Source organism: Macrobrachium nipponense, chromosome 12 (assembly GCF_015104395.2).
Source record: "Macrobrachium nipponense isolate FS-2020 chromosome 12, ASM1510439v2, whole genome shotgun sequence".
Lineage (NCBI taxonomy): Eukaryota > Metazoa > Arthropoda > Malacostraca > Decapoda > Palaemonidae > Macrobrachium > Macrobrachium nipponense.
Window position 1 is genome coordinate 21043923 of NC_087205.1, and position 18926 is coordinate 21062848.

General features: G+C 35.6%; 1 protein-coding gene across 1 annotated transcript in view; it reads left to right on the forward strand.

Moving 5' to 3' along the window:
- The window catches only part of LOC135224753 (transient-receptor-potential-like protein), a 210596-nt gene that overhangs the window by 183046 nt on the left and 8624 nt on the right, over window positions 1–18926 (forward strand). The window contains 4 exon segments of the mRNA XM_064264079.1: window positions 7261–7476; window positions 9219–9373; window positions 10627–10871; window positions 11295–11444. Coding sequence (XP_064120149.1) covers window positions 7261–7476; window positions 9219–9373; window positions 10627–10871; window positions 11295–11444 — 766 coding nt within the window.

An 18926-nucleotide genomic window follows, 5' to 3' on the forward strand; every position in this document is an offset into this window, starting at 1 on the left:
CACTATCTCGGGTAACTGAAGAATAGAATGAAAATATGAGCATATATATATATATATATATATATATATATATATATATATATATATATATATATATATATATATATATATCAAGTAATATATCGATTCTCATAAACAATTTTGTTTTCAAACCAGAAATGAAACTGATCTTTCGTATGTCTGAATATTCGACAGCCTCACCACGACTACACAAAAACTCAATCGAGTTTCCTAGCCCCTTTGTTTCTGAGTTCGGAGTCGACTTGAATTTGATAAAGGTTGGCTTCAAGATGTTAGATTATAAAGGATTTTCGTGTGTGGCACAAGGAGAAATTCCTTGGATGAAGTTTGACATTTTAGTTTTAGGTTAAAGTTAAAGATTTTGAAGAATTCATTCTGTGAAGGTAATCACGTAGGTTCCCCGTTGCTCACTTTCAAACTTGTATTTTACCTACTCGTCGTAGGTTTCAAATTAGTAGTTCTTCATCTTATTGATTAAATATGAAGCACTGTTATTCTTAGCTAACGGCACCCTCTTAGGAGACTACATCAAACATCGTAGTTAGGCACATTGCCTAAGATGTTCTGGTAAGATCTAAATTTCAGAGATTTATCATAGCAAGCGCAACCTTTGAAATCGGTTAGGCAAGATTTTAATCACAGGGGAAAAAACCTTAAGATGTATTCCTCATCTGAGTCGTTTCAAGTTAAATATAGTATACAAAGTATTTCCTCAAAAAACTTTATCTTTTTAGATTTGTTGGCATAGTGCTTCATGAAAATTATTTTGAATTTGACATGACCCTCAAACATGTTACGTTACATTTTCCATTCAAAATCCGGGGCCAGTTTTGCCACTTTGGGCAAAGGATTTGATGTTATCTGCTGCTCTAGTGATAAGATTTAATATTCAAGTGTCTTGCCTATTGTTAGGGGTGGCATAGCATAAACTATAACATTTATGAGCCATATCGCTGTCCACTTAGTATGTACTTTGAAATTTCTCAATGAAAATGTGGCTCTGTTGCATTTCCGGAAATTACTAAGGACATTCGTCTTGTGCAGCATACTTTACCATTGCACTGATTGATGATTGATTGATGTAAATTGACTGTTGTAGTAAATCACAGTATATTAGATCCTCGCAGGTATCTTATTAATCGGATATTTCATTTGAAATGCCATTCATTATTCGTTTCCGTTTCTGTAGATTAGCCGAAATAGTTATGTCTGATTTGAGATAGTGTTGTCAAATCTGAAATTTCGTAGTTATCTTATCGCGAGAAAGATAGGATTGAATTTCTAATTATTATTATTGTCCTGAATTAGGAAATTAAATTTGGTTTGTCGAATCTCCGTGTTTTAGGCGCTGATACTTGTTAGTGCTTTGTCAAGTGTGTTATTACAAGTGTAGAGAGCTGAATTTCCCTCATTTTTAAATGTCGTCAGATCGTTTACCTGAGAGTCCCCTTATTCTGAAGTTGCATTAGAAAGTCATCAAAAGGTCGTGTCTGGAGATTGGTATGTTGGATCAAGTATTGTGAAATCAACCAATATGTCTTTAGGTACTAACAATATTTTTATATAATTAACCTAAGCCCTAAAATTCAGTATGATTCAGCACGATTAAGACAATAGTCTCTAGGATAACAGGGGATCTTAAGGATAATGGTAGGATCCAGAAGTGGTAGGATTTAGCCAACCCAAATGGCGTGGGAAGCTGTTGACAAAATGTAGATCCAGTCTCATCGAAGATAATTATTCATTATTCCTGATTCCCAGTCGGTATCCTAAATCCTTTAAACATTTACTACAAATGAATTGGCGTTATTTTGCTCCTCTGCTTTCTAAATAGGAAACTCAAAAAAGACTTTCCCTCATCTTTGACCCTGTGAACGAAGGACAGAATGTAATTAGCGTGACATCTTGGAAATAGTTGTAACTGAAAGTTCATACTGACATCTCAGGCCATAGGAGAACTTGGATGTTTATTGAAATAGCAGAGAATTTGTACAATTTACCGAAGTACAACGACTTTCATTTATATATTTCATGTAGAAGACTAAGCCTTTTAGTTCGTTCACGCTTAGAATTACTTTAGACAACTACTGAAGCAATGATATTCGCACAAAAAGAGATGATAGCACAAACAATCCTGCTGCAGTTCCGTCATAGTGACCGTCCATACCTATTATAGTCTCTCTCTCTCTCTCTCTCTCTCTCTCTCTCTCTCTCTCTCTCTCTCTCTCTCTCTCACTTTTCAAACGTCTTTGTTTAATTTTCCTTCTTGTGCATTTAAGAACTTCCCTTTGCCTTTGATTATATATTACTCTTCAATGTTGCTTGCTTACTGACTGCTTGCCTTGTTTGCCTCCATTGTATGCCATGTGTTGTTAACCGTATCTTGTTATAAAGCTTCTTTATTGTTTCTTCTTTTAAGGAATCTACATAAGTAAGTATGATTAACAGTTTCGAATAATTACACACACAAACACACACACACACACACACACACACACACACACACACACACACACACACACACACACACTTCCCTAGAATAAGTTCAAAGCAGGTACAAAATTGCATCATTCTCAGCTGTTGATATTTTGTGCCTCATTTTCAGAATCGAAACACAAGATATTTGCTTTCTCAGACTCTTGCGCCTGCGCAGTAACGGCAAAAAAATAAGAAAGAAAAATCACTAGCATCTATGCATAAGATTAGAACGTCCATGTTTTTAAGAAGAACATAGTTTGTTTTGAGTATATTACACCATTATTGCATAATTGCGACGTCACATCTCTACTGATCTCATATTTGCTTTTAATAGTATTTGGGAACGATATCTCAAGAACGATTGCAGTTCCTCTAAATGACAGGAGCCAGTAGGCATCTGGTTGCTACTCATAGATGGTGTTGTAAATGGAAACAAATAATTTTGATGACTTTCCGGAGAGAGTAACAATTAGATTTTTTTTATTTTTTATTTGGGGTCAGGATTCGTCCAAGAACTATTTACATTCGTTTCCCGACTCGATTTTTATCTCTCTCTCTCTCTCTCTCTCTCTCTCTCTCTCTCTCTCTCTCTCTCTCTCTCTCTCTCTCTCTCTCTCTCTCTCTCTCTCTCTCTCTGTATAGTTATACAGCTATATATCCATCTTGTTCTCTCGTCCTCTTTAGAGGCTAAGCAAGAATGATGCATATCATATGCCTGATTTGGTTTGTAAATAAGATACTTTTCCACTACCTAAACAACTATGCATTTAAACCCGTGCGTAATAAATACAAATGTATTATTTAATCTGAAAAATGACGTAAATAGAAAATAGCAGATATATATTCTGTTTGTGTTTGAATCTCATCTTAATGACAACACAATTATAGTTTTAGGACGTGACATGGAAATCACTAACTCTAATGCTGATACTACATACAATACGGATCCGTTTTTTTTTCAAGATTTGTAGTTGACGCACAAGTGTATAGATATTTGAAGCTTAAACTTTTAAATTTTGAATTCTAATACTTAGTATTTGGAATCAGTCATAAAGCACATTGTGTATTTTATATCAGATTTTGAATCCTTGTGCAGTGAGTTTTCGTGTCTCATACAAGACATTATTTTGATAACGTGGAGATAGACAGTGTTTAGTAATATGTATACATGCCTATGAACTCTTGGAAAAAAGTAATAATACTTATTTTAAATCCATGTAACAAGTACTTTAATTTTGGCTTTCACTGCTGATACACAGTGCTCTGCGTTGTTTATTAAGATTGACAATTAGGTCTTTTGTCCTCATATAGGGATGATGCTTATCAGAAAAGAACTTACTTTAATACATAAAATTGGAAAGTAAAAAAAAGTCATTCCATAACTCGCACTGAGGAGCGGATTCCACCTTCACTCTGCATGTCTGTGTCAGTGTGTCTGTGTTTATGGCAATGTTTTTGTTTGTGTATGTGTGTGTGTGTACCTGTATCTGTGTCAGTGTATGTTGGCGTTTCTGTGTGTGTGTGTGTGTGTTCATCTGCGTCAGTGTGTATTGTGTCTGTGTGAGATTTCCCATAAAACCCGCTTATAGCTAGACTGTTCTCCAGCAAAAAGAGAACACAATAGCAGCCGGCGAATTAAAAGAACTTTACAAGAAATTGATTGAATTACCTGTTGATTAAGGGACAAAAACACGACATTCCAGAAAGGACTGGATGGAATAAAAATCCTCCGAGTGAGAATTATTTTACCCGTTATAAAAGGTGACAAAGGCTGAAATAAAACGCACAGAAAGAAGAGATAAAAGGGGATAAGGCTGTTAATAATGTGTTTCCGTTCTGTAGAACGGACCAGAAAATCCATCCGTCCGTTTGCCAAGTCAATTTTTGCTTAATAGAGTCCTGATATGGATAGAAAGAGATGCAGGGCTCAGAGGTAATAGGAACAGTAAACAAAGATGAGAATAGATCCATGAATATCAATATGCATAAATAAAAAAACGCTTGTAGGAAGTAAATAAATCATGATAGGTTAAGGCAATGGAAGCACAGTGGCATAATATCTTTATCACCACCACGATGACCAAGGAAGCTGACTCTGCAAAACGAGTAGCGCGCAACAACTCAAATGGACACTGCAATTGTTTCTAGGTTAAAGGCACTATCTTTATTTTTTAATTTGAAATAGAATCGGCTTTATTTAAATTTGAAGTTAAATCAGTTTTCTAAATCCATCACTGCCCACCAGTGAAAGAGATATTTGTGAAGACATTGTCGTTTTTTAACCAAAGTAAACCCACTGATAATGGTAATAACTTTACTTGTACACTAAGATGCATATTACACTGATGCAGGAATAACTCTTAAGTAAACAGATGTGTAAGCTATTTATATGTTTTCATTGGTGGCAGGCATATCCATCCCCACTTTATACTCTCAGATACAACTTACTTTCACACAAGAATAAACTGGTAAACTAACATACAAATTTATTTTATTTCTTACATACAAGCACACTCATACACCTGCAATGTGTATGTAAAATGAAGATATGTAAACCTTATTGTGGTAAGTCAGTGTTAGTAAGCTAACAAATTCTTTATGCCTTCATAACTTTTGTGTATCTTTTTTGGTAGTTTAGCAAAACGAAACAGTTGTTCAGCTTGTATTAGTATATGTTATTTGTTATTCATACTTTATCTGGGCATTATTTAGGAAAGTAATGTACTAGTTTTTACTTTCAAGAGGGTTACATTTCCACAATCATCTCCCATTTTTTCGAAGTCAATGAGGAGTTAGTCTAAGGTCAATTTTTATTCACACTTAAGAATTTCGACATCCAAAAAGTCATCTTTCCAACCAGGGTACAGGGATTTATGTCGAAATTTCAACCACCTTTATTTTTTTCAGTGAAGCTATATATTTGACTCTTGCTCTTATTATTCATCATGAATCATTAACATATGTATAACTTGATAATTAGATAATTAACTAGACTTGTACTCGGAAGCTATAAGAAATATTCCCATAGAACTGGACTTCTTAGAGGAAATTATTATAGTAGAAACTGACTCGAGATATGGGAAACGTGCTTCAGTTCTCAAATGGTTTAAGATTCCTGAACAGTTTTTATACATCTTTATTATCTTCAGTAATAATGTTTGTTTTATAATTCCCACAAATTGAGTGTTGAGTATGTGTTCTTAGTACTTCCTGAATTCATCAGACTTGGAAATGAATTTTAGGAGTTTGTTCTCTTTTGGGAAAATATAGTCGATTTACAACAACTGCATTCGGAAGATTTGTCACATATTTAACTAAAAAAAAAAATCAACTCCATAGTTGCCTCGCCTGTGTTTACCTTTCTTGTAGTTGCTTGGAATAATAGTTTTCGCTCATAATTACAATCCCATAGCACTTTTGACTATCTTGTTATGAACTGGGTCAGTAGGAAGCGCCGGAAATTCGTGAAAACAACCCATACGAAGACATAGGCTTGACAGAAGACAATGTATCTATGTATATATATATATATATATATATATATATATATATATATTGATATAGATATATATATATATATATATATATATATATATATATATTTATATATATATATATATATGTAGAAACTAGGTACTATGTCGTACCTCTAAGTAAATGGGGATATAATCCACAATGATGTAAAATCCTTCCTTACGTAGTAATATGAAATATATATTTCTTGTGCAGTAAATTATTGCTTTCGACCACAGCTGACGGTCGAAAGCTTTAATTTATTGTACAAGAAACATATATATTTTTATATAGCTGTATAAGGGTTTTAAATTATTGTGGATTTAAATCCCTATATATATATATATATATATTATTATATATATATATATATATATATATATATATATATATATATATATATATGCGGAAAAAATCTTATGAGTAGCACTGTGAAGTTGGTTTTAGTAAAGTTTTATATTTAAGATATTCAAGTAATCGTTAAAACTGTTGCGTTTCATGATAGCAAAAATAAATAAATGATTTCTAATAATGAGATGTCAATACATTCATAATGGAGAAGCGGTTAATTATGATTGCTAGAGTGCTATGTACAATTATGTGATTCTGTAAGAACTGAGTTTCACGGTAACCCTAAAAAATAAAAAAGATATATTTGTAGCTCATTTCATGAAGTAGCAGGAAGAGTGGTAACACGGAAGAGATGTAGGCTAAAAAAACGTTCAGTTCAGTTCAGTTCACAGTCATTTTGATTTGAAGTTATCGACTTCAAAATAACTTGATAGGTTAATCATTTTGATTATACATACATAATTTCATGCATACATATATAAATCTCTCAAGTATAAAAGGCCCATTAAAACACACTGGTTTAAAGCTAAGTATTATATTTCGTTGGACTCGATTCCACCCTTATCAAGCAGTGCTTGTTAAGAAGGGAAGGGATTCCATCGAAATATAGTCCTCAGCTTTAAACCAGAGTTTTAATGGGCCTTTTATACTTGAGACGTATCCTGTTTTAACAGAAAAATTCATTGACACATACATGTATATTATATATCTAACTAACGACGAGAAAAAATACAAATTTGGTTGATAAATAATTACCGATAACGACAGACTAGGTCCGCCTTATCTATCGATACATGAAACTAGATGTAAATTGTAAATAGAGACGAAGAAGTGAAAGTATCCTTCCCTGTTTAATCGTCGTATTTCTCCCCTCGTGGCCATATTCCTGCGCCGTAGGACCACGCTGACCAGGAGTGGAAATTCGCCAGGTCAAAGTTGTGGATGAGCTACTTTGACCCTGGGTCGACGTTGCCCGCCCCGTTCAACCTGATCATCAGCCCGAAGGCCATCTTCTACTGCATGAGGGGCGTCAAGAACTGTATCCACTCCCTCTGCTACAGGAGGAGCCGCAGGCGACCTGACAAGAGGAAGAGCTTCGCCATGGAGAAGGGGGTAATCTAGGCTTCCATGTTTATTATTCAGTGATTTGTTTGTCGCTCTTGCTGTTTATTTTTCTTAATTATTGATTAGCTTTTTTTAACTGTTCCTTATTTCGTTTATTCAGTGATTTATTTATGTCTCCAGCTGTTTATTTTTCTCGATTCAGTTATTTATTTGTCTTGCCTCTTTATTTTTCTCAATTATTGATTAGCTTTTTTTTTTACTCTTCCTTATTTCGTTTATTCATTGATTCATTTGTCGCTCTTGCTGTTTATTTTTCTGTTATTTATCAGCTTTTATGGTTTACTGTTCCTTGTTTATTATTCAGTTATTTATTAGTCGTTCTTGTTTATTTTCTCAATTATTGATTAGCTTTTTGTTACTGTTCCTTATTTCGTTTATTCCAGTGATTTATTTCTGTCTCCAGTTGTTTATTTTTCTCGATTCAGTTATTTATTTATGTCTCCTCCTGCTTTTTTTTCTCAATTACAGATTATCTTTTGTTTTGTTCTTTTCCATATTTCGTTTATCCAGTTATTTATTTGTCTCCTGCTGTTTATTTTTCTCAATTATGGATTGCTTTTTTTCAGTTTTTTTTATTGAATTCGTTCTTTATTTTCTTGGGTTGTCGGAAAACGGTTTCATGTACCGTTCTTCCTTCCATCTTTCGTTCAGTTTGCTATATGTATAACTGTTTATTTTAGTTAGAAACTCCAAATTTCATGTATTAGATTATTTGTCGGTTTTGTTGCGTATTTGCTTCACTTATTGTCTTATTTTTAATTATTTATTAGACTTGTTCATTATATTCTTTGGCTTTTAGAGAACGGGTTCGTGTACTGTTCCTTCCTGCTTGCTTTCGTTCAGTTAGCGATTTATCTGTATGACTATGTATTTACTTAGACATATTCAAGCCTTATACAAGTATTTTTGAGTGATCCATATAGTGTTCCTAATTATAAACATAGCTTATTTATACATAAATACGATACAGAAACTCATTTGCATGGTGGTTAAGAGTTGTTCCTTTATTTAGAATATTTATGGGGCTATATGTATATGTAAATTAATTCTTCTGTTAAAACGGGATACGTCTCGAGTATAAAAGGCCCATTAAAAAACACTCTGGTATAAGGACTATATTTCGGTAGACTCACTTCCACCCTTATATAGTCCTTAGTTATATAATAATATATATATATATATATATATATATATATATATATATATATATATATATATGACTGGTAAAAATGTTCTGTTACAACAGAATTCCATCTAATAAAATGAGCCCGTAAAGACGCCTAAATAGAGAGAGAAAATACTATACTTCAGAGATTGCTGTCTCTCCTCAGGTAGATGAAGGGAGAGACAGCAGTCTCTGAAATATAGTATTTTCTCTCTATAATTTGGCGTTTTTGTGGGCTTCTTTTACTAGATAATATATATATATTATATATCTAATATATATAGATATATATATATATATATATATAAGGCCTCACACATGTTCTTCCACTCCCGTTTGCTTATGGTCTTTCTATGCCAGTCTATACCCACAAATTTTCATAGCTCGTCAATCCATCGTCTTCTCTTCCTTCCCCTGCTTCTTTTGCAATCTCTAGGGACCCATTCTGTTATTCTTATATAATATTACATAAATATATATATATATATATATATATATATATATTATATATATATATATATATATATAAATATATAGTGTGTGTGTGTGTGTGGTTTCTGAACAGGGCTGTACTGGCGGGAGAGGTTCGGCCAACAAATACGCAGAGGTGATGCGTCGCTTAGTCTCGAGGTACATCCACCAGACGAAGAAACAGCACAGACAAGACGGAGTGAACGAGGACGACCTGTTGGAGATCAAACAGGATATTTCGAGTCTCAGGTAAACTGAATCAACAACGACTTGAGTCGTTTTACTGAAAGTCTTTACATTTAAGAATATTTAGATATGTTTCCAAGAACTTGGTTTTTAGGTTCGTTAGGAGTTCCTCGTTGGACGAGCGGGTTACGTGCTTGTATACCGATTCAGTAGTCCCAAATTCAGCGCCTCAGTGGCGTGATCGGTATGGTCTTGACCTGCCACCTCGGTGATCGCGAGTTCGATTCTCAGGCATTACATTGAGGAGTTGGAGATGTGTATTTCGGGTGATAGAAGTTCACTCTCGACGTGGTTCGGAAGTCACGTAAAGCCGTTGGTCCTTTTGCTGAATAACCACTGGTTCCATGCAACTTAAAAGCACCATACAAACAAACAAAACAATACAATTCCCGAATTCGATTCCCAGCTCAGCCATCTTGGAATCAGAGGAATTTATTTCTGGCGATTAGAAATTAGTTTCTCGAAAAAATGTAGTACGGATCCCACAATAAGCTGTAGGCCCCGTTGCTAAGTAACCAGTAGGTTCCTAGCCATGCAAAAATATCTAATCCTTCGGGCCAATCAGCTCAGTGGTCTGGTTAAACTAAGATATAATTAACTTAGAGTAGGTAGGAAATGTTTAGGAAGTTTTTGAAATTGGAAGTCAATTAGTACTACATGAGTTTTTACATCCCCTCGGAAAACTACTCGAGTCGTTTTTCTGAAAAGTTTTCATCTCTTGAAGAACGCTTCGATATGTGTCCATGAAGTTAGTTTTTGGATTAAGAATCTTTCAGGAAATCTTTGAAATCAGAAACCAGTTGGGTACATGATAGTCTGACCTACCCAAGGGCGCAGCGTCTTACCTAGTATCCGATGTATTTTTGTCAGTTAATCTGTTGTCATTCTTAAACTCTGTACCCGGTTAAGCTTGCCAATTTGACAACATATTTCACTAGCAAAAACAGTTAATTTTATCGGTACTCTTAACGAAATATAGTCCATTTTATCGGTAGCTTTAGGAAAAAGTTCATTTTATCGCTAAAGTTAACGTAATTCCTTTCATCGGTAAGTTTATAAAAAAAAATAGTTCATTTTACCGGTACCTTCCATTTGGCTGGACGCAACAAGAATGAGTCTGGTCAGTTTTTAGTTATACAACTAAAGCGATTTGGCATAACTGCCACACACATAAAAACACACACTCTCTCTCTCTCTCTCTCTCTCTCTCTCTCACAATGTATGTAATGATTTACTCATGCCTACTTGTCCGACAGATACGAGCTACGCGAAGACCGCAAGAGGGAGACCGCGAGGGCGTACGGACAAATGGACTCCATCAAGAAAGACATCCTTCGCCTCCTGAAGCAGAGCGGACGCGGCGGCGGGCGCGGCGGGGGTGGGGGCGCCAAGGAAACGGAAATAGGCGCGGTAGGAGACACCTCCGGCAACCCCTTAGTCCTGACGACGACGACGGCCGCGCCATGCCCAGCCTGCGCCCACCAAGCAGCCACTGCTTCCGGTGATTTTAAAAAAATTGTTTTCGTAGTTTTGAGATGCTTTTTTTTATATCTAAGTTTTTTTTTATTATCATTATTAGACTGCCTCATTTTTGTAATAGCATACTCGCAAATTAATAACTATTATAATCGCAAGAATTCGTCTGCGATGCCCGCTAAAGTTCCTTTCACCTTTCTGCTTTTTGCGCATGCGCTGGAAAAGGTGACGATTAAACAAAAAAAAAACCTTGGAGACAAAAAAATGTTAACCTTTAAAACACTTCAGCCACTAGTCTCACCTCTCTCTCTCTTTCTTGCTTTCAATTTCTTGCTCTCTTTTGTGTTATCTCATTGACTACATTTCATTGACCTCTCACGAATTCTCAAGTAATCCAAAACGGATAATCATCCCCTCCCCCCTCCTCTCTCTGTGGCATCGCCATCAGCGGTGGCAGCCGTCAGCATAGGCACGCCGGGCATCCTGCAGCAGCACTCCGTGGATCTTGGGATGCTGGGACGGGAACCGAACACGTCCGCTGTCGATATCACCGTCACGCCCGCTTCCTCCTTGCCCTGCAATCTGACTTATTCACAGGGTGAGTCATGGACGCCTTTCACCCATCGTCGTCAGTTGGCTGTCTGGAGTCGGGTGTCAGGATGTTGGATCGTGATCATTGTGTAGTTTTGTTTTCTTGGATGGCATTTTCGAGTCATCTGTTTCATAAGAAAGACTTTGTTTGTATTTTTTTTTATTTGTTTTTGGAGTGAGAGCGAAATACAGTATTGGCAGTGTGGTTGTGTAGTGTATATATTTGTGTATAATATGTTGTATATATTGTACTAATATTTGTATATGCATGTATATTCGATGCAGTTGATGTGTGTGTATACGTTATTATATAAATAAATGTATAAATATATATATTTTATATATATATATATATATGATATATATTTATAATATATATATATATACTATATATATATTTATATATATATATATATATATATATTATATATATATATATCATATATATATAATATATATATATATATATAATATATACTATATATATATTATTATTTATATATATATATTATTCACTGTAGTGTTTACTTGATATTTTGCAAACTGTCCGGAAAATTCACTTGACACTCTCACAGCAAACTTGCATTCATACCATCAACTGAAATTTATTTAGCAGAGTTACAAGAGCTAAATTTTCCAAGCGAGACAGAAAAATATCTAACATTTATTTTTCATATTGGACCGCAATCATTATTCGTATAAGTCCTCTAAAATTTATTTTCTGTAACTTGAAGAGAATCATACAATTTTCAGTTTTAAAAGTAAATTTTTATTGACATCAAAGTAGGGGCGTGCAGTACGGATGGCATTACAAGTTTCTACTGAGTTTTGCAATACATTCGATGAAAAATTGTCCCAAGAGCCAAGCACCCTAATTGATGTCACTAATGTAAAATTCTTCTTCAAGATTTTTTTCTATTTATAAGACATCATAAAGAAAACTACTTAGCAATGCTCTATGGTTATTCACATATAAAAGATGTAGAGCTAGAGAAGAGCTAAAACTTATACTGACTGGGAGACTGTGGGCGGATGACAGGGTTCAGATGTGTTGGTTAAGGGAATTGGAGGACTTGAAAGGGTGGTTATGCTAAGTGATTTAAATGCAAATGTAGGTGACAGAGGAAGAGACTATAATGTTGATAGGTATGGAGCTTCTGGAGAAAATGAGGAAGGAGAGAATCTCGCATTTGGGTAAGGGCTTGGCCGTTGGGAGTACTGAATTTTGAGAGAATGTTATTCATAGGTATACTTGGGAAAAGGAAGATGGTAAAAAAAATAATATGGTGGAATATGTGTTAGTATTGAGTGAATAGAGAAGCAATTTTATGGATGTAACGGGAAGCAGAGGTGTAGCTGGAGGTATACCTGATCATTATTTGATTGAAACAAAGATTAAGATGCATATTCAATTCAAGCCAGATAGGGAGTGGTACAAATGTGCTATTAGATGTAACAGTGCAACTGATAAGGAAAACAATACTTTAGTTCGTGATACAAGCATGAAATTTGGCTCAATAATTTACTTTTGAGTAAATTATTGTTAAAATAAATACATCAATAATTATTCAGATAATGTCTTCCTTGGTAGAAGTGTTAATTGAAGATATCGCCAGAGCTCCTCCTAGTATGTTTACCATTGCGATGGTGGTGTACAAAATGGCTGCCATGAAACATTTTGCTTGATTACTCTCCAACTAAGAAAGATAGATATATGAAACTTTATCTATGCCTACATTCATGAGGCCAGAGACACTGTTACTAGCATTTCTATTGGGCTATTGTCAATATTACATCTTGGAAAGGTACCCCATGATGCTACTGAAAAGTATATAAGCACAAAGCTGAAGTTGGCCTCCAGGAATGATCTTATCAGCAGAAACACAATGAGGTCCATTGACAGCACCGAATACCAGAATTGAAATTGTGGACTTTGTTGGCTTTTGTTTTGACACCACTCCTCAAAGTCCAGTAAGTCTTCATTAACCTCTTCCTGTCCTGTGCAGTAATTATTATAGGCAGATTTGTTGGGCCTTAGTAACACTTGAGAAGTGTTACTTCAAGAAGAAGTGACATTTTATCCACTAAGGCACCAGTCCAGCCACTGTCCTTGAGCAAAGAACCAAGAGACCTAAGGGCAGTCATTTCGATACGGAGACCCGCAAACATGACAAGGTATTTGTCTTCTCCGTATTCGTCCAGCCACTGCCACTGCACCTGTTTTGCCAAGGCATAGATTGGCTGGTCTGCTGTAATGACAGGCAGTTGGCCTGAGTTCAAGTGTGCTACAGCATCACTCACTTTCTGCATTACATGCTTCATTGTAGCTACAGAGTGACCTTGTCCCTGAGAAGTGGCAGTAAAGAAGTGATACTCACTTCAAACTCAGGTTTTCTTTTCTGTGATGCATGGTGGGCTGACCATGTGAGGTTAATAGCTCCATCTACCTCCTCAGTGACCAAGACCTCGAGCCACTCGTACTTCACGGCCAGTTGTGAACCTAGCAGGTGTGAGACTGGCTTAGGGACTGCACCACTTGGTGGTGTTAGGTTTTTGGAATTGAAGGAGGCAGGGAGGGATACTTGTAAAGGAGTCAGGTAGCTCAGATACATATTTCACCCTCTCTGGCCCAAACTGCACTGGCTGAAACTAGTTCCTTGGTTGTCTTTGGCAGGTTGCTGGGATACCAGAATGCTGGTCCCATGAAAAGAGGTAGTAGCTGTAGTTTTTGAAGGGTTGTGATCGATGTTGTCCATGACTGCAGTGATAAACAGACCCTTTATCAAGATGGGTAGACAGACTACACCCTCTTCCACAGACTTGGTGACAGTGGCATCTCCCAGTCGGGATGATATCTCCAGCACCCTGTCATAGGAAATGATCATGCCATGAACGCTGGAAAAAGAGTTTCCCTATAATTTGAGTGTCGATGTACTCTTGCTCCTTCCTTCTGTTTTGAGAAGCAGTTGTACTGTACAGAAGATGAGCAATATCCAGGTCTGACTTTGGCGAGCCAAACCTTAGCTTGACTTAATGTCTGATCCATCTTCAACCATACTAGTAACTGGAGCAAACTTTGAGGTATGGTATCATTAATGTATCCTTCACCAAAGTTGCCAGCATACCTGGACAGATGATCCAGAATATGCTTCCTCAGTATTCTTGCTGCTTTAGCGATCACAGGTGTATCTGAGATAGGGCTAAAGCTACATCTTTCTGTGTGCTTCTAATTCAGGGATTTCTGCTAACAATTTGTCCTTTAATCTTGTTGCATTTACAGTGGGTGAGACAATGCCCAATTGTTCCAGGCATTGTGGATATAATTGGGATATGTCTGCAAGAGGAAATATGGCAGGACCATCTGAACTCAAGCTGGTTTCAATTATATGATTAACCAGTTCTGATAGAATTAGAGGATATATATCTGGTTCTTCACTGTGACATTGTTCTTTGTCAAGATTTCTAAGATGAGACCTCTTCCTATTGTAAATGCCAGTGAGATATACTGAATTGTATTTCAGCTCTTATGAAATTGCATCACCTGCACCTAGTTTTGCCAATGATTTACCATCATTAAGTGTGTGAACGCACTATGTAGAGCGCACTGCTGAGATTCATGGTCATTACTTGTCGAAGATCTGATACAGGCACCACATTTCCACAAAACATGCATGCTTCACTGTCATGACTCATTTGATGCTGTTCAGCATGCTTTTCATGTGGTTCACTGCCTTCAACTGTAGGACTTCACTTTCTTGCACGATCACGTTTTGCATTATTAAACATGACCTTACAGCTCTTGTGGTATTTTGCCATGTTCCGCAGTATTGCCTTTACGTAACTGCCTTCATCCAGCCTTGCTGGGTCAAAGTTAAGCGGCATTTCACCAATCTCCTGGGACAATGGCACATTGGTTGAAATTATTATGTACCCACCATGTTCAGGATTATGATGTACAGAGGCCAAAGACAACATTTGCTCCAGTCTGTCTTCCTTTTGCCTGTGATTGAATTTGCGCTTGCCATTATGAGCTCTGAACTAAGGCCGAGGAGCTATGTTTTTATCACCTTAATCTGATATGCACAGTGATGTATTGGATACAACTAGGTTCAGTCACCCTACACCTAGCCCGATCATTCATCCAGTACCATCCAAGTCCCGTGTGACCTGTGCACCATCCAGGTAAGTACATGAACAAGCCATTCATTGATATTCACTCTTTTAAACTAAAAGATAAAACCACCACCTAAATTGTATATAGACTTGCAAAGTATTATATTGAACAGGAAGACATTTTTCCATGCCTACTGAATCCTGAGACGCGATTATTCAAGGTTTTTCCCTACCATATTGGATGCCATCTTTCTTTATATATTGTATATGAAGTCTTTAACAGAAATACCATATATTTTTGCTTGGTGACTCTGCCTCAAATGTATATAGCCAAAGCAAATGCATAAAAACATGACCAGACACACATGAGTCCCATTTTAAAACCTTGACTAGTGGTCATCTTAAAAAACGGCAGCCATTTTGGAAAATTGAATGGACAACCAGTAATTTTCAAAAAGTGCCATGTGGAGAAGATAGGTATCAAATTTCATGCTTGCATCATTAACTGAAGTTTTTTTTAGCGAAAAAATTGTTTTATTTGCTGCACTGTAACCAAGACAAGTGAAATTTATAAGAAAGAAGTAAGAAGACCATACAAGAAGAGTATATCGGTATGGTTAAAGAACCAGTGATGGAAGGCGTTAATGAGTATGTAATACTCCAGGGTAAAGTAATATAGAATTTGGGTTTAATTGAGAGTATGGAATGGTAGGAAAAAAGAATAAATGCATCAGGTACTGAAATAAAGAGACGAGATATTAAGCAAAGAAAAAAAAATCTTTGAGGTATTGTTGCATGACAGAAAGGAGAGCATGTGTAGGTATATGAGAGGAGAGAGGAAGACAGAGCAAATAATATAAAAACTGGAGAAAAGGCGTTGAGGAAAGAACTCCAGGAGAACATGAAACTGTTCCTAAGCAAATGGACATCAGAATCAAGATGCCATTGTAGAGACCCTGTTTGAAGTGAATGAAGTCAAGGCTCGATGGAGTACGTTGAAGATTTCCTGTTTGTAGAAGAGTCAAGAAAGACAGCTGAGTGACGCAAGGGTGGGAAGAGTTATGTGGAAGGAAGAGAGAAAGACATGGGAAGAGCTGGATGGATAGTGTTGAAAAGGGGAATGGAAAGGAAGCAACCCAACGTCTAGGAAGCGAGAGTGCCATTGTTTTTATGGGGACTGGCGTGCTACTGATGAGCCTTCTTTTTAGATGTACGAAGCGATAAATGTTGTATAATATTTCTGCAAGGGATTCATCCCTGAATCACATTGTAGGTATGAATATAGCAATTATCATTCTTTTATTTCATACCCAATGCTGTTATAAAGACACGATATATTATATATATATATATATATATATATATATATATATATATATATATATATATATATATATATGTGTGTGTGTGTGTGTGTGTGTGTGTGTGTGTGTGTGTGTGTAAATGGGTGTGTGTGTAAATTGATAGATAGAAAATCTGCCAGAGGTATCAGTATGCTGGGCGGAATGTAGGTGAATTTTGAATTTGTAGCCTTTGATGACTACTTTAACATTATCAATGCACAAAACATCCTAAAATCATACTTATCGTAGTTATATTGAAACTATGTGAACCTTGTGTCACTGATGACAGCCTCCTTAGAAGATTTTCACTCTTATCACAACTGCGGTTTTCTTAAGTAGTGACACTCTGAGACGCACCTCTGCATGTCTTCCATGGAGGATTTTCCTTATCGAAGTGATTAGGGAGGCTCTTATCAAAGTGCTCAGTTATTTCAGTTATCTAAGAAAATAATCGTATTCCACAATTATCAACGAAACTCGTCAAAAATGTCAGACATTAAAATTATCTTGGAGACGTGTTAAGGTGAAAAATTTCCAGGTTGTTAAAGAGAGTTGTATAAAATTTCCCGGGGAACTTACGGTGACACTATAACTGCGATATGACGTGAAACACAAGAAAGGAGCACAAATAGAATATGGTGCCAAGAGCCAATGGCTTTTTAGGGTCATCTTCATTTTTGTTTGAATTTCGAACTTGTAAAGTTTTGTAGTAAGATACTATATTTGAACATTTATTAATGTAAATAGACACTTATAGTGTACCCGGTATTTAACAGAATCATTAACAAATATTTGTTACTGGTTTCGTGTGAGCCGTCGGTTTTAAAAAGAGATCACAGATGATTACCTCAAAGAGTGGGAAGAATTCGTGATATTATCTAGAATTGAGAAATCTGATTCGCTATATTTTCCGCGAACGTGTCCTTTGAAACAAGAAATCTAACATGTTATGATGAAACTACGATGAAATTTTGAGGTAGCTTTAAAGGCTAGTACACTGTTTTAGTTCATAATTCGGTTACAAATGAAATGAGAATTCATGAAAACCATTTTTCAGTGTTACCAGTTGGACAGCTTCAGTTCTTTCCCAAACAGATGTTGAGGTAGGTCATTCGTGACTTTCAATATAGATGAGTTATAAAATTCGTATTAATTTCGGATGCCTAAATTTCGTGAGAATTTATTTAGCGTGCCTCGAGGTTTCTTACATTTGCACGCTTTCGTCGCTTGTTTTACTTATTACGCTCTACATCTATGTCATATGCATTGTTCCTAAGAAGAATTGCTCAGCAATTCAGATGATACCATTAAAATAAATTCATTTATTCGTAAACACAATTACTAAAATTACCATAAAGAAAAGCCGTAAGACTTCCAACGTGAACTACTTTGCAAGAAAGATGATCGGCGCTTACCTAAACTGATATTGAGGGTGAAGCTTTAATGCGGTATGTCACCTAGTTTTTCTCTGTACCTTTTCGTTTCACGAAGCTAAAGAACAAAATAGCAGCAGTTGGTTTTGCGCAGTGATTTATGCAGGAGCGTCGACTCACACGATCGTGCAAGTGTGCGACTGTGAGTTTTTAGATATGTCGCGTGAAGCTCGACTTGGTTTATTCATTTGATCTTTTAGTTTCCTTATTAAGTTCAGTGTCAAATAAGACAAGAAAGAGATCACTTGCTGTTGTTCACTTAGTAGGTTGAGCTGGGTATATATATATATTATATTATATATATATATATATATATATATATATATATATATATATATATGTGTGTATATGTACTATATATATATATGTATATATATATATATATATTATATATATATATATATATATATATATATATAATGTATGTGTGTATGTATGTATACATATATATGCATAATACATACACTCATATATATATATATTATATATATATATATATGTATATATATATATATATATATATATATATATATATTATATATGTATATGTATATGTATATATTTAAAAAATCACAGTAGATGCACGTGACTTCATAAATA